Source organism: Papio anubis, chromosome 2, assembly GCF_008728515.1.
Source record: "Papio anubis isolate 15944 chromosome 2, Panubis1.0, whole genome shotgun sequence".
NCBI lineage: Eukaryota > Metazoa > Chordata > Mammalia > Primates > Cercopithecidae > Papio > Papio anubis.
Window position 1 is genome coordinate 89,536,068 of NC_044977.1, and position 24,364 is coordinate 89,560,431.

The following is a 24,364-nucleotide window of genomic DNA, read 5'->3' on the forward strand; positions in this document are numbered from 1 at the left end:
TTTACATGTTAACACAAAAAGGTTCTAAAAGGATATTCTTTTGAATCTTGAACTTTTAAGATTTAACCAAAACATTTACTGTGCAATTTAACATATAAATCCTAAGTGGTTTTTAATAAATTTGTGGACTCCTTTAATTGTTTTTTATCATATCTAACTGTTTGTATGAAAAAGCAAATATATGAGATAAAAAAGACAGAACATTTAGCAGAAAATGAAATAAACAGGGCTTTAATTGTGTCAGAATCCCTTTCCCGGATAACACACAGTAGACCTTTTGATTTACTCCTTCATTTTAGAAGGAATAACTTACTCTTCAGTAGTTTCCTGAAAAGGAGTTAAAGAGCATTGTTATTATTGTTGTTTTGAGACTCTGAGTGACCAAAATTCTCTTTAGGCTTCTCTCCCACTTGATTTATAATGTGGCTGAGTAAATATAGAATTATGGGTTGAATGTTATATTTCCTCAGAATTCTGAAGGCAATGGTCTTATGTTTTCTAATTTTTAATGCTGCTATCAGAAAGCCAAATGTTTTTATTACAACGAATCCTTTGTATGTAATCCATTTTGTTCTCTGGAAGTTTTAAGCTCATCTCTATCTCTAGTGAGCTGAAATTTCATAATTATGTTGGGCCCTTTAAATCTAGAGACTCATATCCATGTTCTGAGAAAGTTTTTAATATGATTCCTTCAGTAATTGTCTTTCTTTGTTTCTTTATTCTCTCTTCTGAATACTGAGCTTCCTGAATTGAACCTCTAAACTTTTAAACCTTTTCTCTCCTACTGTTACTTTATTTTGTTGTTGTTCTGTTTTCAGGGAGATTTTTCTCTATTTTCTAACCTTTATTCCAAGTGTAATCCAGTAATCTGCTTTTTAATTTTGTAAAGCTCTTTGGATTGTTGTACTCTGTTTCCTAACTGTTTCCTCATTTCTCTCTGCAGACAGCAATCACCATTTTCTTCTGTTGGGCTGTCTCTTTCTTCCAAGGTCCTTTTATATGTTGTTCATTTTGGTCTCTCTCTGTTTTTCTTTCTCTCTCTCTCTGTCTGTCTCTCTCTTTTCTGAAGATTCAGATTCGTTGTATGGATGTTGCAAAACTGTGAGGTCTGGGCTTCTAGTGTACCCATCACCCAAATAGTGAACATTATGCGAGAGCTTTGCCTATTGATGCTTGGTTGGAAGTGCTGTATGGCCACTGGGTTTCACCGTATGAAGGTTTGGGCAAGGGGGTGGTCATCTAATTCAGCCCTACAGCTTTATATACCATATGTAATATGATGGCTCTAAAACTGTTTCATCTGAACTTCACTTATGAGCTCTAGTCTTTCAGCATCTCTGGTGGGATGTCTAAAAGGCATCTCAAACGTGAAAAGAAAATCAGAACTATAGATCCTTACCTGCCTCACTCTGCAAACTACTTCTTCCACAAGGTTTCCCATTTCACTTTTATACAATTAGGCAGGTCAAAAACACAGGTATAATTCTTTTCTGACCTTTCCCTTTCTTGTATACACGTACGGCAATTTAATCTATCAACAACTATGGTTCTGACTTCAAAATATATTCCGAATCCAACAACTTCTTACTAGTTTCACTCTTCCAGCTCTAGCTCAAGCTACTGAAATTAAGATCTCCTGCTTGAATGACTCCTCTCCACTTCTATTCTTGCCCCACTCCAATCCTTTTCCACACAGCAATCAGAGGCATCTTTTAAAAATGTAAGGCTGATCATGTGATTCTCCTGCTCAATTACCTTCACAAGCTTACTGTCACACTAAGAATAGAATCCAAAACCTTTATCAAGAACACAGCATCCTCCAACTATTCCAAGGGGAATTCTTAGTTTCAAACTCTCATTCTCTCTTCACTTTCCATATTTAATTGATCATCAAAATTTATCAGTTTTAATTCCAAACATCTACATTCTTATTGTATTTCTTGTCCATTGCTGCCTAGCCATTTTTCTTACCTGAATCACTACTGTGGGTCTCTGAATTCTATGCATGGGATTCCTCCCTCATTCCAGTCTTTTGCATTTTATATTATCTCTAGACAGAGTCAACATTTGAAATCAATATCTGCTTATGTCACTCTCATGCTTCTTTCAGACTACTGGATAGAGTCTAATTTGAGAAATACAAAGCTCTTCATGGTCTGACTTTTGTCTCCTTCTTGGCCTGACTCCCACTAACTAACATGAGTTAGTGGTACTCCATGCTGAAGTTATTAAATATCTTATATAGTTTCCTGGAACTGCCACTTCCACATGCGGTGTGCCTTTTTGGAATGTCTTTCCTTCTCCTTTCCTACTCCCAGGAAACCAGTCACTACCTCTAAGAGCATCAGTGTATACTTAAATTATGCTACACAGCACATATATGCAGCACACGTATGGCTGTTTGACTGTGGTCTATTGATTCCACTAGAGTAGAGTTTCTAACATACGGTCCATGCATGGGCTTCACAGCAAGCATCAGGAGAAACTATCCATCAATTCTCTAAAACTGATCATAAAACTTTGTATGCAAAGCATACTTGCATTGTCCTGGGAGAAAGTTTCACCTGATCTTCTATGACCCAAAAGGGATTAGAAACCAATATCCTAGATAGTGAGATTCTTTAGGGAATAGATAAGTCTTGTTCATACTTTTTGTTTTTTAAATAGATGGGTCTCACTATGTTGTCCAAGCTGCTCTCAAAATCCTGAGCTCAAGCGATCCTACCACTTCAGCTTCCGGAGTAGCTGGCTGTACCTACAGGTGCATGCCACCACATCCAGCTATCTTTAATCTCTGTATCTCACACTTATCAACCTATTGCATTGCATACAGCATAGTTAAAGCAACTGTACACAATTGCTTGGGTATGCTAGTAAGTACACACAAGGAAATATGCAGAAGCAATTGATATGTTATTAGCATATTAGGCAAATTTCGTTAGGTCCTTGTCCAGGCAATATACTTAGTACCCTCTAAGTTCCCTAAAAATATTACAGTTTCTTAAACAGATTCTAAAACTTATAAATCTCACCAATACATACTCATCAAATACATACTCTTCAAAATAAGTTTTTATCCAGTCTGTTAGTCTAAGCATAACTGCCACCACCTAAGGTTTCTTCTGTTTATTTATTTTACTTTAAAATATTGTACCCTTCATTTACTCACTTTGCATCCAGACTATAAAATGTAATCTTGATTAGTCAACCCAATAGATTTTTATAATAACCAACAGATAGCTAAGAATCTATATCAGGTTCTGTCTCTCTAGAAAGACTGGTACATTACTTCCAGGCTCAATTTCTCTATTACCTAATAATTGGCTCTTTCCAGCTTTAACAACTTTCTCTTTTAAACAGATGAGAGGAAAGAAACATAACTTTAGTTATGCTGCAGGCTGAAGGAGCTCTGGTTTACCAGGGAAGTCAACAAAGAAGTAATGCTTAGATAATCTAGCAAGCCCAGTATCCGTAGGTTACTACATTGGAATCCCATTTGGAAAGCTAGAGTGATAGATATGGCCAGAATAAGAAATATCACTTAAATACACTGGGAAAGAGGCAAAAAATAATAATTTTAGCAATGTTGTTTCATAACATTAGAGAAAATAAACAAAAGAGAAAAAATGAGGTATGCAGGAACAAGCTACCTCATTTTAGATTTCTTACCATCTTATAGAGATCTGAGACACTAATCTGGTCCGAGTCCACTACTTCAAAGTCCTTCCGAGGCACCAGGTCCAGGCCCAAATGTCTAGTAAAGAGAGAGACTACATTCAGTATGCCATGTACTCATATTACTTATCTCTCTTTATGTGCCTGGGAACCCATACCTGCCACATCTTGTGGACAGACGATCAGACACTGTCCTAGCAGGAACATGTCTTTATAAAGCAACATCTAATTGTGTTCACTTCTGGGTAAATAAATGAGGCTAGGGATTTAAGGTTGACACAATTCCAGTTCAGGCAGTTCCACTCATGATGGTAAAAAGGTTTCATTCAGCATTACATTATATCAGCATGCTTGAGTTCATTAAGGATAGGTTTTCTTTAGATCATTAATAAGTCATGTTTATTTTTCTGTTTCTTCCCATCTGACAAACATGCTCAAGGTTTAGTTATGCATTCGTTTCATTAGGATGAAAAAAAATCTTCAGGATGTAATTCAAAGACAAACACGTAAAATTCACCTCTTAAAAGTTACTAAATTCAAAGAGATGTATCTTTTTCTCTTTATTCATTTATTTTATTTTTTATTTTTAAGTTCTGGGGTACATGTGCAGGATGTGCAGGTTTGTTACACAGGTGAACATGTGCCATGGTGGTTTACTGCACCTCACAACCCACCACCTAGGAATTAAGCCCAGAATATATTAGCTATTTTTCCTAATTCTCTCCCTCCCCTCACCCTACCCCCAGATAGGCCCCAATGTGTGTTGTTCCCTTCCCTGTGTCCATGTGTTCAAAGAGATGTATATTTTGGCTGAGTTTCATCTCATTTTCAATTTAATTAATACTGATACTGGTAAAGACCTAGCTATGCATTAGCACCAATATTTTAAGAAACGTTAGATAAAAGTTTAACCAACAAGTATTACTACTCAAGACAATAGTATTTGGAGGATCTTTGGGGCAGTAAGAAGTAGTGATGGTAATGGCAGTACTGGGCAGCAGAAATAACTCTGGACATTTTGGGTTCAAAATGGTATCTAATTTATGGTCAATAAATGTTAGCTCCTTTTTCACACTCTAAGACAACAGTTCTAAGCCAGGAATTCAATGGAGTTTATAGGGTTGTAGACCTCTGAAACTACTTATGACACTGGATGAGTTTGTGTGTGTATTCATTATATATTTTTTCTGATGAGAGGGTCTATAACTCTCATCAGAATTTTGGAGACGCTCTGTGACCACCCTACTACAAAACAAGGGTTATGAATTATTGTGTCTGGCAAAAGCATTCCATCGGATTATAGAAGAAGAAAGATTTTTTTATCTCTTCAACTAGACTATGAACTATTTTAGAACATGCTAGCACAGCTAAATCTGTAAGCTCTTTCTGTGCATAAAACGCGTCATTAAAAATAAAATCAGGTGCACATCCAAAATTCAGATTCATTTACAATTTATACCCCGTTTATAGGAAAATATGATAAAATTACATTGCAGTAAGGTTGATAAAATAAAAATGGAAAATCAAACCTATATGGAGGAGGTATTATAGAAGCAAACGTACTAATAGCATATGCTAAAATGGTTACTAGGATTAAGAATCAAAATTTAGATGTACACTTTCTAGCAGGCAAGAAAAAAAGAAAAAACATGTTATTATATTATATGATAATTTAAAGGATAAAAACTATTATATTAAATGATAATTTAAAGGATAAATGACTATTAAAGAATAAAAACTTACGTTTTTCTGTCAAAGTAGTGTTTTTTTCTATTATCCACTAATTTAAAAAATGAGATTTTAAAGAGAAAAAAGTTTTGAATCAAATGTTAAAAATAACCCATAGTTTTGCATAATGAGATCAGTAACAAACTTTTGGCCTTATCCATGATGGTTTACAATCTAATGATAAAACTATGCCAACTGAAGTTGATGCATTTAAATCTATGAAATTTTATTTTTCTACAATTGGAATCATGACTTCTTATATCAAAGAAACACTCAATTCCATCACCTCTTATTAGCTATTCTTCATTTACTTGAAACAATTTCAGGCCTCTGGCTTCTAACGGTTAGAGCATGCAAAGGCAGTAGTGTTCATGGAGTTTAAGAGAGAGCTGCAGTATATCCTTTCTACCTCTCTTCTTAAAAAAAGCAACTGACATTATAAAGATAATTTTGCAGATATAATCTCAAATATTTAAAATACTTCTATGGAGATATGGAAAAACAATGGAAAGATCACAAGAATATTAGCATTTTTATTAGAAAACTGAAATAGTACTATTTAAAACACTTTTAAAATTTTCTGTAGTCACATTATTTAAACTTTTTAAAATAATAAAAAATGAAGAGACAACATTTCATACATATTCTTTAATTGTCCAAAATCTAAAAATATATGTGAACTAGTCTACAATTAGGAAACAACAACAACAAAAAAGAATGAGTAAATAATATAATCAAAATAGGTGTTTTTTATGGCCAGGTGCGGTAGCTCATGCCTATAATCCCACAGTTTTAGGAAGTCAGGGAGAGAGGACTGCTTGAGACTAGGAGTTCGAGATCAGCCTGGGCAACTCAGTGAGACCCCCATCTCTAAAAAAAAATAAATAAATTAGCCAGGTTGTGATGACATGTGACTGCAGTCCCAGCTACTCAGGAGGCTAAGGCAGGAGGATCACTTGAGCCCAGGAGTTTGAGGCTGCAGTGCATTATTATTGTCTCACTTCATTCAGGCTTCAGGGACACAGTGAGACCCTGTCTCAAAAAAAAAAATGTTTTCAGCTGGGCGCCATGGCTCAGGCCTATAATCCCAGCACTTTGGGAGGCTGAGGTGAGTGGGTCACCTGAGGTCAGAGTTCAAGATCATCATGGTGAAACCCCATCTCTACTAAAAACACAAAAATTAGCTGCGTGTGGTGGTGTGTGCCCATAATCCCTGCTACTTGGGAGGCGGAGGCGTGAGAATCACTTGAAACCAGGAGGCAGTGGTTGCAGTGAGCTAAAATCATGCCACTGCACTCCAGTCTAGATGACAGAGCAAGACCCCATCTCAAAAAAAAAAATGTATTAAATACAACAGTTTAAAAAATATCCAGATGACACTTAAGTCATTAGGCCTAGAATTGAGTGTATGTGCTCCTCTGTGGTAGTGCACCACACAGTGATGGCCATGTCTGGAGACTGGTATTATAAGAACTCTATCTTAGCATCATGGCAACCTTAGCTTGCTTGTACAGTCAGCCACCCACCCATATAAATATCCATTCACCCCACAGAACTTTCTGAGGAACTATCATGTATCCTACCAATGGTGTTAGACATAGAGAATACAGTAGCTTTGAGTCATGCAAATGTTCATATTCTTCATGTCAATCCTCTCTTGAGAGCAGAGTGTTTTCCCTCTCCTAAAAGTAACTAGAGCACAGTATCTTTCAGTTTTGTAATTTCATTATCTTGAGAAATAAGAGAATAATTAATGGGTGATTTGGTAAAAACCAAAAGGAGTTCCTCCTGTTAAGACTATCTTTAATGGAGAAAGGGTAGTTTGCCAGTTATATTAGTGACTATCCTCATTTGAAAAAGGCAGAGATGTTGGACAGTGAGAACCAGTATGTGTTCACTACAAACTTCACTCTCAAAAAGAGGCTCCTGGCTATTTTTTCCTATGGTTTACTCCAAGAATAGTGAACATCGAGCACAGGGAATGGTCAACATGATCTCTATCTTCACAGCAAAAGATGCACTGCATTGCAGTATTCAGGAGCATGGGTTCTGATGTCAGTTCGCCTGGTCTGTATCTTGGGTATACCACCAAACCACATTGTCTAAAATGTACTATAATAGGCTGTTGTAAGGATTAATCCATGTAAAGGACCCAGCACAGTACCTGGCATTGTAAATTGCTACTGTTGTTTTAATTATTATCCCTATGTTACATTGTTAGCCAAAAAATGGCTTAGACTATAGGGATTGTGATCAAAGAAGTATGGCGTCTGAATAAAAAACTCTTTAAACAGATGAACGCAAGCAGGGGGCAAACATCTATGTATATCTACATGCATATGTAGTACAGAGTTAAGTTTTCAGAAATGGTCTTACCAATTGTTTAGGTAAACAGTCTTCACAAAAATACTTGGTCTTCTCTCACCTATCATTGATCATTCATTCATTCATTCCAATAATCCAACGAATATATATTAGAACCTACTCTGTGCTAAGCTCATGTTGAACCTAGGGACACAGCAGCTAGTAAGGGACATAATCCTGACCCAATATTCTTTAAGTGGAGCTCTCTGAGGCCCTGAATCTCTATTTCTTTTAAATGCTCTATACTCTGTATTCTATGTCCTATTTTATCTTTTTCCTCTCCTCATCTGAACCACAGAATATAGAAAATAATCTGAAGTTAATTAATTATATACAATGGATACTTTAAGGCAGTGGTCCCCAATCTTCTTTTGTACCAGGGACTGGTTTAATGGAAGACAATTTTTCCACGGACGGTGGCAAGGGTGCAGGGTTAGGATGGTTTCAGGATGAAACTGTTCCACCTCAGATCATCAGGCATTAGATTCTCATAAGGAGCACACAACCTAGATCTCTCGCATCACAGTTCACTATAACAGGGTTCACACCGATTTGAGAGGAGGTGGAGCTCAGGCAGTAATACTGGCTCACTGGCAGCTCACCTCCTGATGTGCGGCCCAGTTCCTAACAGGGGTCCGCAGCCCAGGGGATGGGGATCCAGTATCAGTTCAGAAAAGATGAAGATGTTAAGATTTCTTGTGGAGCAGTGCCCTTTTCTAATGCTTATAGTAAAAACAGCATACAGATAAGAACTATACTAATGAAAACACAGCATATTTATATTTATATAACATATAAAAAGATATAATTAGTAATTACTACCCTTTCCCAAACATTTACTTGGGCTATGTACATCATCTCTAAGCACTTTGGGAAGTAGATAGTATTAGACCCATTTTCTAACAGAGGAAGCTGGGGCCCACTGAGGTTAACTAAGTGGCCTTAATATTAAAAGAGTGGAGCTGGGCTTGTCTCAAGTTGGCTTGTTCTCATTCTTAACTTACGGTATTTCCATTATAACTGCTGTCTTTTAAAAAATAACTGTGAAAGTTATAATAAGTAATAATGGCTACAAGTAGTTGTAAAATCAATTTAGTCATAACTGTTTGAAAGATGACTGTGTGTCAAACATCAAACCAGAAGGAAACTGTCCACCAGGCATGAAAACAAATCCACTTTATTACTCAAATATGTTCACATAGTGCCTACCAAGTGCAGAGTGCAGGTTATAATGATAAGTGAAAAATGCCAAAAGAGTGTCAGTGTAAGAGTGTGTGTTAGTCAGTCGACTGAACATAAACTTGACAGGACTTCGATCATACATACTTTAAACATAGTCAAGACATCCCAGACTGTGAACAGGGCAAGACACTGATCAGTGAGCACACCACCAGGTATGGGAAGAACCATAACTGTGAAATCATTGAAAATTTCTGCTAATTTCAGGTGTCCCAAAGTTGGAAAATATCAGTATATCCTTAAGGGTAAAGTACTAAGCCACAAACCTTTCTGGATCCTGGCTAAAAATCTACTTAGAGGAAACTCACTGGGGGATATTTTCTGCATATAACAAACTAAACTACTGCTTGTATATCTTACTCCAAAAGCAATTCCCTTGATGAGAGACATATACTAAGTGGGAAGAAAGAGATAGAGATGGGTTAGAATATGTAAAAATATGAGAAAGTAGAAAAGGGGAGGAGGAAGAAAAAATGACAGAGGGGGAGAAAGAGAGAATAAAAGAACCAGAAGTTTATATATATATACACATATAAATACATGTATATGTATATATATTAGTGATTTGTGTTAAATTATTATTTGAAGAATAAAATATTTCTTAGGTATTTTTCTAAGGCAGAGATCAATTAGGCTATGTCAGTTCTGGGTTAATGCAATTTTAACTTAGCTAGCTACTGTAATGATGAAGTTAGAGACACAAGAAACTTAGCATCTTTAGAGAAGATGTTGAAAATATTAAGTTAAAATTACATCACTAGACAAATTATTTTAAAATTTATTTGGAGTGGATCTAATTAACTGACTAATTCTCTATGTAAGACACTTGAGCAAAGATGATGACTAATTTGAACACAGCTTTATGCCCTTCTAGTATTGCAGTTCCTAAAAATATAAGAGCACAATGTAGTAAGTGCTGGTTTCTATTTGATACAATTTCATAATTTTTAGTTATGAAGTATCTACATATAGGCCAATAAGTTTAAGTCACATAAGTTTTAATGTCTGAATATTCAAATTTTAGGCCAAATAAATAATTCCTAATCTCAGGAAACAAAATAAAAAATTGTTATCTAGATGTGGAGAGTTCCTCACTAAATTAAAACTCTAAATGAAAAGTACAGGACCAGGTCAGTTTCTATCCTTGGAAGTTCTAACTGAATGTTACTCAGATACACATCACAGGATATAACAGTATTCACACTTGCAGAACAGAACAAAGATCAAATAGCCTAACGACTAAAAATACTGGCCCAGGATGGAGTGCAGTGGCATGATCTCAGCTCACTGCAACCTCTGCCTCCTAGATTCACGCCATTCTCCTGCCTCAGCCTCTTGAGTAGCTGGGACTACAGGTGCCCACCATCATGCCCGGCCAATATTTTGAATTTTTAGTAGAGACGGGGTTTCACCGTGTTAGCCAAGGTGGTCTCCATCTCCTGACCTTGGCATCCCAAAGTGCTGGGATTACAGGTGTGAGCCACCACGCCCAGCCAAGGCATAATAGCATTTCATTGTAACAGTGCATGAAGTGAGACCATGTACTTGCCACAGTGATGTAGACATATTTAATCAATACACTACTAATAACAAATAGTAGTTTGTGAAATAGAGTCTGAAAAGGCAGAGCTATAATGTCTGTGTAAGAGCTTAAAGACATAATGAGTTTAAAATCATATATTTAATTACATCAATTAAAACATTAAAACACATTTGGCAAACACTGATTCAACATGTTAATGTGCTAAACTTCAAGGTTTTATGGCATTTATAAAAGTGTGGTGGAACAAGAAGTGTGGAACTATCAGAATAAAATGGGAACAATGGTTATAGTCATCTGTTCTCAGCTTTTGTGTGGAACAGTCTATTTTACATAACCTAATGGTATAAAATGACTTTGTTTTTACAATATGCCATCTTTTCTTTCAAAATAGGAAGAAAAATTTTAAAAAAGCAAGCTCAAGGAGAAACCAGAAAGAAGAGTCCTATCAGTTTTGGTGCGACATGTTTTTTCCTTTCAATAATGACACACCTGCAAAGTTCTTATTTGGGTTTTTAAGTGACTATATTTTCCACTGAAGGAAAGGAGGAAACAAGAAAAAAAAGGAAGACAGGGGTGGAGGGAAAGAAGTGCAAGGGGAGGAAGAAAGGGGAAAAAAAGAAAGAAGACGGAAAGTAGGGAAGGGAGAAAAGGAGAAATAGGAAAGAGGGAGAAGAAAAGTAGGGGGAGTGGAACTGTGTTTTTTACCTTTGCTTATTAAAATATGCATATACATACCCCTCCAACTCACAGACACACACACACACACACACACGTACACACATTTCATTGAGAAAAAGTTAGTCATGAAATTGGAATAGCCCTGTAATTTACTGGGAGGTATTTATAATGTTCTGAGCCTTTTTCCAGTACAATTTGAACTTGTTTCTAAGCTATCATCTATATATTTTCAGATTTGATTGCAAAATCAGATTGGTTTGTTTTTCAAGTTTCATAATAAAGAGGTATAGGTACTCATAGTTCTGAAATAATTCTATTTACTGGAATCTATAGTGGCAGTTAAACTGCAACATAATGAATTACACATTTATTAGTGTCAATTCAAGTGTGACCAATTTGCTTGCCACACAGTAATGTTGTATTTGCAATTTCTGTATTCTTATCATTGACTTAAAAACAGTGACATAATTTTATAACATAAAAATGTTTGCATTTGAAGAGGCAGAATCAGTAGCTATGCTGCACATCAACATACTGTATTTTACTAAATTTTTATTCCCCAAAGTTAGATTTAGAGAACACTGATCTATGGTACACCTAAATTCATGTTATATACTATTATAGAAGGTGGTCTGTGGTAGATGCCAAGCAATCCTACTAACAGTCATGAGAGGGTATAATTAAACAAAACAAACAAGGATAGAATGTTGTGGCTTCAAAAAGGTCACAAATAACCAATTTAGTGTTATATTTTCTCTACTGACGAACAGTAAGAATTTGGGTGTGATCCACTGTTTATTAGATTCCATGTTTCCTCTTTCCTGATTTATTCTACTTTGCAGGAGCACATCCTCAAGTCCCTTCTTAAGAATGGGTCATGAGAGGTAACTTTTGTGCATCCCTGAACATCTAAAAATGGCTTTATGGCTTTGTGTCCCCTCTCACTTAATTAGATGGTTGGGTTTTTTAAAATAAAACTCTGGCTGGCAAATCATTTCCCTACAGAACTCTGAAGATATTATTTCATTATCTTCTAGCACCCAGTTAATGATAAAACTTTTGAGGACAGTATGATTCTTACACTTTTGTGAGAGGAACTATTTTTCTCTTTAAAACCCTTAAATAGTCTTCTCTTCATTCCTAGAATACTAAGGTATCTTAATGTGCCTCGCTGTGAGTTTTTTTTGTTTTGTTTTGTTTTCCCATTTATTATAAGCATCTGGTGGGGCCCTTTCAATCTTAAGATTCCTGTTTTTTTGGCTCTGACAAATTCTCTATAATTCCTTTAGAATTTCCTCTGTTCTTTTTCTGGAAGGCAAAATGTTTGATATTGGACCTCCCTGGGTAGAGCCTTTGTATTGAACTTCTTTCCTCATGTATTGCCTATATATTTGTTTTATTTTCCTAGAGATTACATAAAATTTATCTTCTCTGAGTATTTTATTTTGGAAATTACATTCTCCATTTCTTTTACATGGCATCTTATTCTACATAATAGATCTCCTAGATTCTATTTGAGGATATTAAAGTGTTTTTGTTTTGTTTTATTTTAAAGTACTTTATCAATCTCAATTTGCTCTGGGGACAGTTTACTTTCTTTGGGCACAGGTGTTTTGTTAATCTTCGTCTCTCTCTTTCCTGTAGAAGCGTTTCTTCAAACATCTGGTGATACTTGATTATCCATTCAAACTTAAGAGACAGCAGAAGAAATGCAGAGATTTTTTGTACATGGGTAGGTGACTGGCAAGTTTCCCTTTCTGCTAAGTGGGAGCAATCTGCTCATTATACTTTAAAGTCCTTAAATGCCAGAATGTGGAGGGTTTTGCAAAGTCCCAGTTCACACCCCTGTTGCCCAGTTTTCCAAGAGGAAATACCTGGCCAGGCTTTCTGCTCATTGATTGGGGTAGACTGTTCCCTAGACACTCTTTTAAGCCAAACCCTTTACAAAGCTTCAAGACCTATCCCACCTTCCATGATTCTGGAAGCTGTGAGGCAGACTGACTCTCTCATTAACTAAGGTTTCCTCCACATATAATGGACTTACTCTGTCATTAATCTTTCGTCTACTTTCCGGCTTCCAGAAATGGGCTCATAGATCTCATTTATTGGTGGACCCCTCCCAAAAAGGATAAGGAGCTAAAGACACACGTTTAAATATACTTAAGGCAATGCATATTTTAAGTAGAGGCAACCTGGTCACCTAAAAGTTCAGTGGACCCAATTTTAAGAGAATGAGACAAAAGCACCTGACATTTATATCAATTATAAAATTATATTATTATATCAATTATGGATATAATATATCAATTATATCAATTGAAAATTATACCCTAACTTCCCATACCAAAGTCTTCAAATTGTACTTGGATGGCAATAGCAAATCATAGTCATTTCATAAATGCAAGACTATTACTGAATGACAAGGTAGTTAAAAATATTCTGAAGTACAAATGTAGACAGTTTCCATTTGTAGGTTATGCTCATTCAGATTCATTGTATGGCTATAAAATGTAAAGGACACCAAATTCACATTTGAAGAAGGCAATAAAATTTTTTTAAGTGTATTCTGATTAGGAGGTATAGAATCAAGACATCTGAGGTCAAAGAAATTTAACTTTATAGGATAATCTAGTCGTATTATTTACCTCTTCTTTCCAGAAGCAAAAACAGAGGCTGAAAGAGGTTCAGCAACTAGAACCAGTGAGTACCCTTTGCTAACTAGGACAAATAACTGTTCCTACCAAAAATGATAAAAGCTTAGTGAAGAATGTAACATCGTCTTCAAATCATTAAAGAGAAGCTTTGTATAGGTGCAAACTCCCTGAAGAGTGAGTTACCACAAGTGAAACTTAGAGATACCCAAACAATTTTCATACTTACTCATTACCCCAGTCCAGGCGCACGGTGATGTGCCGCTTAACCTCCCGCACCTGATCCTGAGTCAGGTGACCAGACAGTAGCTGCCTTCGCAGGTCAATAAGTTCATTCATCACATGGCGTAGTTTGTAGAAAAGATCTACTTTGTGTTTCTGAAAGGGCATTTTTGGTGTTGGATGAAATACAAGAGATATGGAAAAGGAATGAAAAGAAAAAGAGAAATAGTTAAACTGTGAATAGTGCTCATTTCTCTGAACCACTAAGGTAATATAAAGAGGAACTTAATTTTAAAGTCTGAAAGTCATTACCTCCTTCTATCCAAAAATCTCTACATAGTGACATCTAAGAAAGTAACATAATTGATCTGGATCATGCAAAAGTAGCATTTATCTCTACCACATCCTAGATTATTCACTTCTTTAGGAAATCAAAGTTACTAAACTTAGAACAGAATGTTACACAGGAGCCCAGAGCTGTTTTCCCTCATAGAAATTGCAGTTCACATAAAAGCAAAAATTTCAACCATCCAGCAATAACTCTGGTTTCTCCAGGAGGGATATCCAAGTTGGGAGAGGAAGAATCATTTGCCCTATTTTGAAGCAACTGAAGTTTCAATATAAAGCCACAGTCCCTGGAGTGAAATTCACTCCTGATTTCTAGGCCTCATCTAATTTTCTAATTAGCTTTTCTAAACAGTGTGTCGTTCCCCGACTCCCTTTGGTGTAACAGATTTCCAGTCTTTTCCGTTTAATAAAAATTGTCACCTTTGTAAGAGTTAAATGGAAACATCTTAACAAACTTAATTATGGACATTATAGTGGTTTTTAACCTTAAAAGTAGAAAAATGTAAGTGTCATGAGAACAGATGCTTCAGAAAAAAGATGTACTTAAAAATAACGTATGAATTTAAAAACTCAAGTCCTATTTGCTGATATGTGAAATCTTGATTTTAGAATCTTTTGGTTTCCGTATAATTAAAATTCTTCGGATGTAACCGATCTATAAATAATGCTTCTGAAGGCAGATTAAGATGTTAGTAGAATATCTGTATGAGATTTACCCTAAAAAAGATGTTTGCCAAAATAAGCCCAAGTCAAAGAAGCTATAAATAAAATTAGCTACAAAGCAAATCACAAAACAGTAGAATCAGCCAGTGTTTTGAGGTGGCAGTGACCTTATAAAGAAAGCATTTAGAATATCACACTACTTAGAAATCATCTAATGTGACTTTTTTCTATTAAGAGACAGGATCTCACTCTGTCTCCCAGGCTGGAGTGCAGTAATATAATCATAGCTCACTGCAGTCTCCATCTCCTGGGCTTGAGCAATATCCCAATTCAGTCTCCTGAATGGCTGGGATTACAGGCCTGGCTAATGTTTTTTGGTTGGTTGGTTGGTTGGTTTTTGTTTTTTGTTTTTTTTTTTGAGATAGGGTATTGATAAGTTGCCCAGGCTGATCTCAAACTCTCAGGCCTAAGTAATCCTCCTGCCTCAGCCCCCTAAAATGCTGGGATTAGAGGCATGAGCCACCATGCCCGGCCCCATTAGACTTTTAAAGATCCATCTTAAAGAGAAATTATTTTAAACTAGAAGATGTTAGGAATCATACACTCTAACTTCTCCTTTCTTTAACCGATGAAGAAAAGTTAAGCATCCTGATGGTACACAATGCTGGCAAAAGGTGAGACCTCACAAATTCCTGCCAGCTCAAAAATCAGCAAAGCCTAAGCAAACTATATCATCTGGAAAACTGGAATCTTGAAGATTAAGCAATAAAGGCAATGTGATATTTGTTTCCAACACAAACATTTCTTATTGATAAAACAAAGTCACCTGTTTAAGTATAAAACAGAAAGTTTGAATTATTTTTTCCCATCAAAGCCTATATGATAGTCCATTGCATGTATACATCCACAAGCATTCATTCATTCATCCAATTAACAGATGCTTGTGCGGCACCTGCTGAGTTCTAACACCTTGTTGCAATCAAAAGTCCCTGCTCTCATGGCACTTTTGTTCTAGAGAGTAGGCAATAGGCAAATCATTAATGATGGTAATAAATTATAAAAAAAAATCGAGTGGCCAAGGGTAGGCTGGTTGGGGAATTGGGGAAGGTACTGCTTTAGGTGGAGTTGTCAGGGAAAGACTTTTTGGGAGCTGAATTTTGAGAATACAACTGAATGAAGTAAGGTGGCAACATTTAAGGAAACTGGGGACTTTTTCAGGCATAAGAAACAAGTGTAAAGGCCTTGAGGTGGAAGTCAACGTGGCATGTTCAGGAAGAACAGGGTAAGTGTGTCTTGAGCGAAGTGAACAAAGGGAAGAACGATGACGCAGAGAGGCACAGGGACCAGGTTAAACGGAGATTTTGTAAACCACCTTTAGGGCTTTGGCTTTTATTCTAAGCAAGATGGGAAGTCACTGGAGATTTGGAGAAGAAGAGTGATGTGTAAGTCTTGAAAGCATCACTCTTGAGTGCTCTATTGAAGATAAACCATAAAAAGGCAAAGAGGAAGGCAGGGATTCTAGTCAGGAGGCTATTTAGTGCAACAATTTACAGCATAACAGCTGCTTGGATGAAGGTAAGAATGCTGATGTTAAGAAGGGCTTGGAGTTTTGACATGTTTTGTAGGTAGAGGTGTCAGAATTTGCTGATAGACTAGATGTGGGTTATGAACACAGTATCATTTGTGAAAACTAATTAAAAGTAATGTGGGGTGGGTGGGTGTGTGTGTGGGTGTATGTGTGTGTGTGGTTTTTTTTTCTAGCCAAGTCTAATGAAGTATCACTCTTGTTTTGTGGCCTGGAAAGCAAGTCTGGAAGAAGGAAACTAAGTTTAATTTTGGACATGCTAAGTCCGACATTGATTTCCAACATTCAGAGGTTAGGAAAGTGAGAAGTATTTAGCAGAGGAAACCAAAAAGGAGTAAGCAGTGAGGTGAGAGGAAAAGCAGGAGAGTATGTGTCAGGAAAGCCAAATGAAAATTGGATTTTAAGGAGGACTTTGTCAAGTGCATTGGCGGGCGGTTAAATAAATATGAACTTAGAATTGGCCAGGGGATTTGGCATTGTGGTGGCTGTCACTGACCTCTACAGGAACAGTTTCAATGAAATTGTTGGAGTGAGTTTGAGTGAGATGGTGAGAGGAAGAAGTGGAGAAAGAGCACAGACAACTCTTTTGAAGAATCTGCAGTAACTAAAAGCAGAGAAATGAGGTAACAGAATGTGACTGTGTGGTTAAGGAAGGGTTTTTTAAAGATTTGACAAAATTTCAAACTAAATTTTGAAGGGAGTAATCTAGTAGAGAGAGAAAATGTGATGATGCAGCTGTTAAATCCTTGAGTAGACATGAAGAGATGGATCCTGGGGAAAAAAAGGGAGGGTTTGATTTAGGTAAGAGGCTTGATACTCTGTGTCACCTATTTCCTCACAGAGAGGAAAGATACAGAATATGGGTAGTGAAACAGGTAGCTGGTAGATCTGGTAATAAGAGAACTAAAATTTTTCTCTGACTGCTTTATTCCCAGAGAAATAAAAAGCAACATCATAAGCTGGGAGTGAATAGAGTGGGAAGGGGTATTTGAGATTTGAGAATAGAGGAAACAATATAAAACCACTTATGGAGTGGTAAATCGAATTGACCGGAAAGTTAGTTTCATTGCTAGGTAGTTTTGAGATTTGTGAAAACTAATTAAAAGTAATGTGGGGTGTGTGTGTGTGTTTTTTTTTTCTAGCCAAGTCTAATGAAGTATACTGATAATGAGGCATCATGTGTATTCATGTACATGTGTGCTATGGTCCAAATGTCTGTGTTTCCCCCTCAACAAATTCATACGTTGAAATCCCAACCCTCAAGGAAATGGTATTAGGAGGTGAAACTATTTGGGAGATGATTAGGTCATAAAGGCCAAGCCCTCATGAATGGGATTAGTGCCCTTATAAAATAGGCCCAAAGGCATTATCCTAAGAAAATTAATGCAGAAACAGAAAAACAAACACCGAATGTTCTCATTTACAAGTGGGAGCTAAACACTGGGTACTCATGAACATAAAGACAACAGCAACAGACACTGGGGACTATTAGAGGTGGGGAGAGGGTGAAGTGCAAGGGTTGAAAAAATTACCTGTTAGGTACTATGTTCACTACCTGTGCAAGGGGATTATTCGTATCCCAAATGTCAGAATCATGCAATATACCCATGTAACAAACCTACACATGTACCCCCGGATCTACAAGAAAAGTTAAAATGATTTTATACATATATACATATATATGTAATGATTTTATACATACATACATATATATGTAATTATTTTATACATATATATGTATACACACAGACAAATTTCCTATTAATATTTAATTAAATATTTGTATTTGTTGCCTTAAAAAATAAAATAGGCCCAAGGGGAAGGTTTTTTCATCCCTTCTCCCACGTGAAGCCATAGCAAGAAGGTGCAAACTATGAGGAAGTGGACCCCCACCAGACACTGAATCTGCCAATTCCTTGATCCTGGACTTCTAGGCCTCCAGAAATGTGATAAATAAACTTCTGTTGCTTATAGACTGCTCAACTTAGAAAATTTTGTTATAGCAGCCCAACAAACTAACATGGCATATATGTATTATCTATGTGAATATTAATGCATATACATGTACATATACACACATAATATATACATAAATGCACAATACACATATACAATATCTATGCCACATATGCACACATACAGTATCTATGCAAGAATATACAAATGCAGTTTTTTAAAGACATTGTACATGTTTTTTTTTAATCAAGAGCTTCACAAATTGCATTTTCCAAAGACAACTACAATATCTCCCATGCCAAGTGGTCTTTTGCAATAATGTCACTTTGATACTCTTCCAGCATGACATGGAGTCTATTTCTCCACAGTTTTGAATCTGGGCAGGCCCTGAGAATGCTCTGACCAACAGACATGGCAGCAGTGAGCTAGGCCAGTTCTCAGCCTTTAACTAATCTGGCTGCTTCTGATTCCTGCGTTTTGGAATGCATGTTCTTGGCAGCTGGGGCCATAAGTAAGGAGTTTCAATGGTGTGAGTGAGCAGTCTTGAATACTTAGCCCCGTTGAGCCTTCAGAGGACTACAGCCCCTACCAATATTCAACTGCAACAGAATGAGAAATCCTAAATGAAAAGTGCACAACTGAGTTCACTATATCCAGAAAAGAATGAAAAATAAAGTTATTTTAAGCCACTAAGCTTTGGATGGTTTGTTATGTAGGTAATTGAAACAATTACACATTTTTTTACAATAGAAAATCAGTTGTTTCCAAATACATGAAGATGAAATTACTTGCCCTACACCAATTGTGTAAAGATGCACAAAGAATGAAATGGATTAAGTAAAGCAGCACTGTTATTATAACCAATGTGGTGTTAATTTCTTTTTCCAGGTCAACCTAATGACCTCTCTGACCAGAGACCCTAGTAGCAGAGGCTCCACCAACACTGCTCCGACACCACACTGTGTTCTTGGGTTTGTTAGCATAAGACAGTATATATCACTCAAGGTGAGCAATCTGGGTGACTAGCACGGGAGCATACATTCACCTAGAATCATTTGATGCCACAAAACAGCTAAATACCTCACTCAGAATAAACAATCCTTTTCTACTTAGAGACCTGTTCCTCAGTGGATTAAAATAACAGTATAATTAGGTTGGCACTACAGGTTTTGTTTTCTGGCACAATCATCCCTATTTCCTGTCACCGCTAAAATAAAAGGAAAATTCCATGAGGAGGAGGTTGGGCAGAAGAAACCTGTATAGCTCATCTTAGCAACACATCCAGCCTCTCCAAAAACTCTACAGGCTAGTATTTGTCAAGATCAGTCACAGATTATTTGGAAAGTACACTGAACAGTCACTAGAAACCATAAATTTAGAATGATTAAACTACTTTACAAACACACGCCAAGTAGAATTTGCCTCATTGTTGTGAAACAATCCCTGGAGCTCTGCAGAAAACAAGAATACGTTTTAGTGCTTGTGTTTTAAAGATAATTTTTGCTAAATTATTTTTAACCCAGTATGGAAAGAAAGGTTATGCCACAGTGATGCCTCTAAGTCAGTAAATGAGCAAAGTTGTAGGGCATTCACCAGAAAGTATATTACCTTTATTTTAAAACTACATATGCTTAAAGACCAATTAATATAAACTAACACAGCATCATAAAAATCTAATTAAAGAAAAATGACATCAGAAATACTGCTCTCCTCAAAGAGAATAGTGTCCTGCCATGAGTACTAAAAACTTTATATCAAAATCAATTTAATGGAAGCTAAACATTGCATTTAAATTTCAAGTTGCTGTGGGAAGATTACCAGATCTCCCCTATTTTACATTTTCTTTTTGAATATTCCTTTATTTATACATAAGTAGATGGGTTTTTCCTCACTTTCTTTTTAACAAATTAACCACTAAGAACTTGAGTTTATTCAAAACTCCCAAAACAGCATTCTTTTTTCATTACTACTAATAATCAAGTCTCTTCTCATGAAGTAACCTCTAATCCTATTCTAAATGTTTTCTTATATTCCGAAACTCAACCCAATATAATGAAAAAATTTCTAGACTGCAGTAGTTGGAACCCTAATGACCTTTATGTCAAAAATACCTTTAAACGGCCGGGCACGGTGGCTCACACCTGTAATCCCAGCACTCTGGGAGGCTAAGGCGGGTGGATCACAAGGTCAGGAGATCGAGATCATCCTGGCTAACACTGTGAAACCCTGTCTCTACTAAAAATACAAAAAATTAGCCAGGCGTGGTGGCGGGCGACTGTAGTCCCAGCTACTCAGGAGGCTGAGGCAGGAGAATGGCACAAACCTGGGAGGCAGAGCTTGCAGTGAGCAGAGATCGCACCACTGCACTCCAGCCCGAGGCACAGAGCAAGACTCCATCTCAAAAGATAGATAGATAGATAGATAGATAGATAGATAGATAGATAGATAGATAGATAGATAGATAGATAGATAGATAGATAGATAAATATTTTTAAAAATATCTTTAAATCCAGGAATCTAAATTTTCATTTTAGGTTGCCGAACAACATAGAAACTGAGTAAAAAAGAGACATTTTTGTGAAACAAAACAGTACTTAAACCAAAACTAATTTACACTGACTTTCAAGCACATATTTTCAACAAATGAAAACGCAAAGAAACAATATGAAAATTCTTTTTCTCTTCACTAATATGAGGAAGTACCTATACAATATCTATTTCCTTGGCACACACATCTAACTCCTCCACATCTCAAGGGCCACGATGTCATCCTCACTCTACTCCCAGCCCAAATACATCCTCCATTATAGAGTTGATATTCCAAATAACAAACAGCGTTATAGCTCTATTCCTCTCTTACAACACACATATTTGCAGAAGAGCTAAGATTCGTAAAAATCTTTCTATTCCACAGAGCAGATCTTCATAAGAAAGGAACAACACCAAAGGTAGAAAGGTACAAAAAATATTAGAGATACGAAAATGGAGGCTGTAGTTGCTGAAGTGGACAGATGCCAAGTGAAGGGCATCCATTCACAATACTGAACAAGGTAGACTTACCTAACAGTGGGCAGTAAACAGCTGAGGCGTTCTCAGGCTCACAGTCATTCCTACTACACAGGATAGATCAAATCTCTACTTAAAGTCAGTCCTTAATGTGTCCATAGGCATCTCTTCTTAGGGAGATGAATAAAAAGCCAGCCTCAATCTTTCCCATGTACAACTACCCACTCTACCAAACATTAAAGGTGAAAGCTGGAAAGCAGATGACTTGTCAAAGAATAGAAAACTAAAAAGCCCTAAGAGTAGGGTGGAGGAAGGCAAGTGAGGAGGGTGGGAAATAGGGAAGAAATCAGTAAGACACAGCAAGCGTCTTACTTCTGGAGGTACCAGAAACCTCTGAAGCCTAGAAGTATTATCAGAAACCTCTGACGTATTATCAGAAACTTCTGAAGAAACCTAGAAGTAAACCTATTATCAGAAACCTAGAAGTATTATCAGAAACCTCTGAAGCCTAGAAGTATTATCCCCCTTTACCCCCAACCCCTGCCCACTGCCCTTTTCACATCGAGCTCCCCAAATGTTAACAACCAGGCTGATACCTTCATATGAAAAAGAACAGAGAAGATTCCCCTTTAGGAAAACTCAGCCCAGGGGAAAAGATCCAGAAATATTGACAGCTGCTCTACCTTTTCCCATGAAAAGCCAAGCCCTATTCTAATCCCTCTAAAGTAATGTTCACCAATTGATAAATACTAGCCCAATTCACAGAGCTTTCTGTCAACATTTTAATGTCTCATTCTTAAATATGAATGGACAAAGAACACCATATAATAAGGAAGGCTTCCAACATGAAGGGAACAAAACAATCAGAAAAATAGATATTGGAGGAAACAGACATAATGACAAGAACAAAAGAAAATTTCAAAGAAACAATAATATTTTATAAGACCATAGAAATTATAGCACATCCATCCAAAGAAGAATAGGGCATAATAAAGGGGCATAACACCCAAAACCCAAAAGGGCTTTTGGAAGTTAAAAGCAGGGTAGTTGTAATTTAATATTAAAAAAACAGTAAAATAATAAAACACAAAATTGAGGAATCCTGCCTGAAAGTAGAATGAAAAGGTAATGCAATCCAATAGATAAATGGGAGACAAAATGTAAGAAAACTAGTGAATCATTTGAAGATGTTCAATTCTAATCAAAGGGTTCCAGGAAGAGAGGACTGTGAAAACAAAGAGGAGGGAAGTATCGAAAAACGAAATACAAATAAAATGTCCCAGAATTGAAAGAAATTAGCTTTTAAGCTAAAAGAACTGGCTGATTAGCCAGAATTACCAATGAAAAAAATCTAACTACATCAAATCATTGTAAAATTTCAGAACACTGGGGCAAAGAGATAATACTAAATTTTTCATAAAAAACAACTTGTCAATAAAAGGATCAAGAACTAGAAGGGCATTGGGACAGGACATGGAACATCTCAACAACACTGGAAGCTAGAAAATAATGAACCAATGCTTTTAAAATTCTTCATCTTATTTGTAACAAAGAAGTATATATCCAGCCAAACTATCAATCAAAGGTAAGGGTAAGCTAACACATTTTAAATATGTAAAACCTCAGAAATAAAAATTCTCCCACACACTTTTCTTTTTTTTTTTTTTTTTCAGGAAGCTATGGGGAAAGTGCTTCACCAAATGAGGAAGTTAACCGTTAACCAAGAATTAAAGCAACACTGACTTAACCTAAGAGACAAAGGGACCTAGGAGAGAAGCAAAGAAAATTCTCAGGTTAGAGTAACAAAGAGGGTGGCAGGGTCCGTGCAGGATATAATTGAGAAAAAAAATTCAACTGATAAAATACCTGAAGTTCTTGAACCTAGTCAAAGATTTTCATTTATGCCACAAGATTGAAACATAGAAAACAGAGGAAATAAAGCAAATTAAAAAGGAGAAACAATTATTAACTATAAGAAAAACAAAGTTACACAAGAAAGGAAATGTAACCTTAATTCACTATATGTGAAGTGGCTACACAGACACAGTAACAACTAAACACTGGTTCAAAACATGGTGATACAGCCGGGCATGGTGGCTCATGCCTGTAATCCCAGCACTTCAGGAGGCCGAGGCAGGTGGATCACGAGGTCAGGAGATCGAGACCATCCTGGCTAACATGGTGAAACCCCATCTCCAGTAAAGATACAAAAAATTAGCTGGGAGTGGTGGCGGGTGCCTGTAGTCCCAGCTACTCGGGAGGCTGAGGCAGGAGAACGGCATGAGCAGAGATGGCACCACTGCACTCCAGCCTGGGGGACAGAGTGAGACTCTGCCAGACGGGGGAAAAAAATAGTGATACAACTAGTTTGGAAGTACTGAAAGGGTAAAAGTATGTATGTAGGGACAAGAGCATTCGGAGCTTAATTCCTATCTTCTATAATAAGGAGATCACTGAACTATAACTTAAATAGAAAAATCAAGATATACATTAAAATAACTATTTAAAAATGTAAAATACCAGAAGAAACAGCTAAAAGGGCTTAAAAAATGTGGAGTGAGAATCAGGAATGGGGAGAAATAGGGCCAGGAATTTAAAGCTATTTGTTCAATACCAAGTAGTCTGTAATATATGACTTAAAAATCCATATATACATATATCTTTGACTTTTTTAAAAGATGAAACTGAGTAATTCTTACTATAAAA

At 36.5% G+C, this 24,364-nt stretch overlaps 1 protein-coding gene across 10 annotated transcripts in view; it reads right to left on the minus strand.

Annotated features, from left to right (window-relative positions):
- DOCK3 (dedicator of cytokinesis 3) overlaps positions 1-24,364 on the minus strand; it is a 669,732-nt gene that overhangs the window by 314,895 nt on the left and 330,473 nt on the right. For all 10 annotated transcript variants that reach the window (XM_031662807.1, XM_031662809.1, XM_031662806.1 and 7 more), the window contains exons 6-7: positions 14,108-14,256; positions 3,670-3,754 (exon numbers count right to left, since the gene is read on the minus strand). In XM_031662807.1, coding sequence (XP_031518667.1) covers positions 3,670-3,754; positions 14,108-14,256 — 234 coding nt within the window. The remainder of the gene's footprint in view (positions 1-3,669; positions 3,755-14,107; positions 14,257-24,364) is intronic.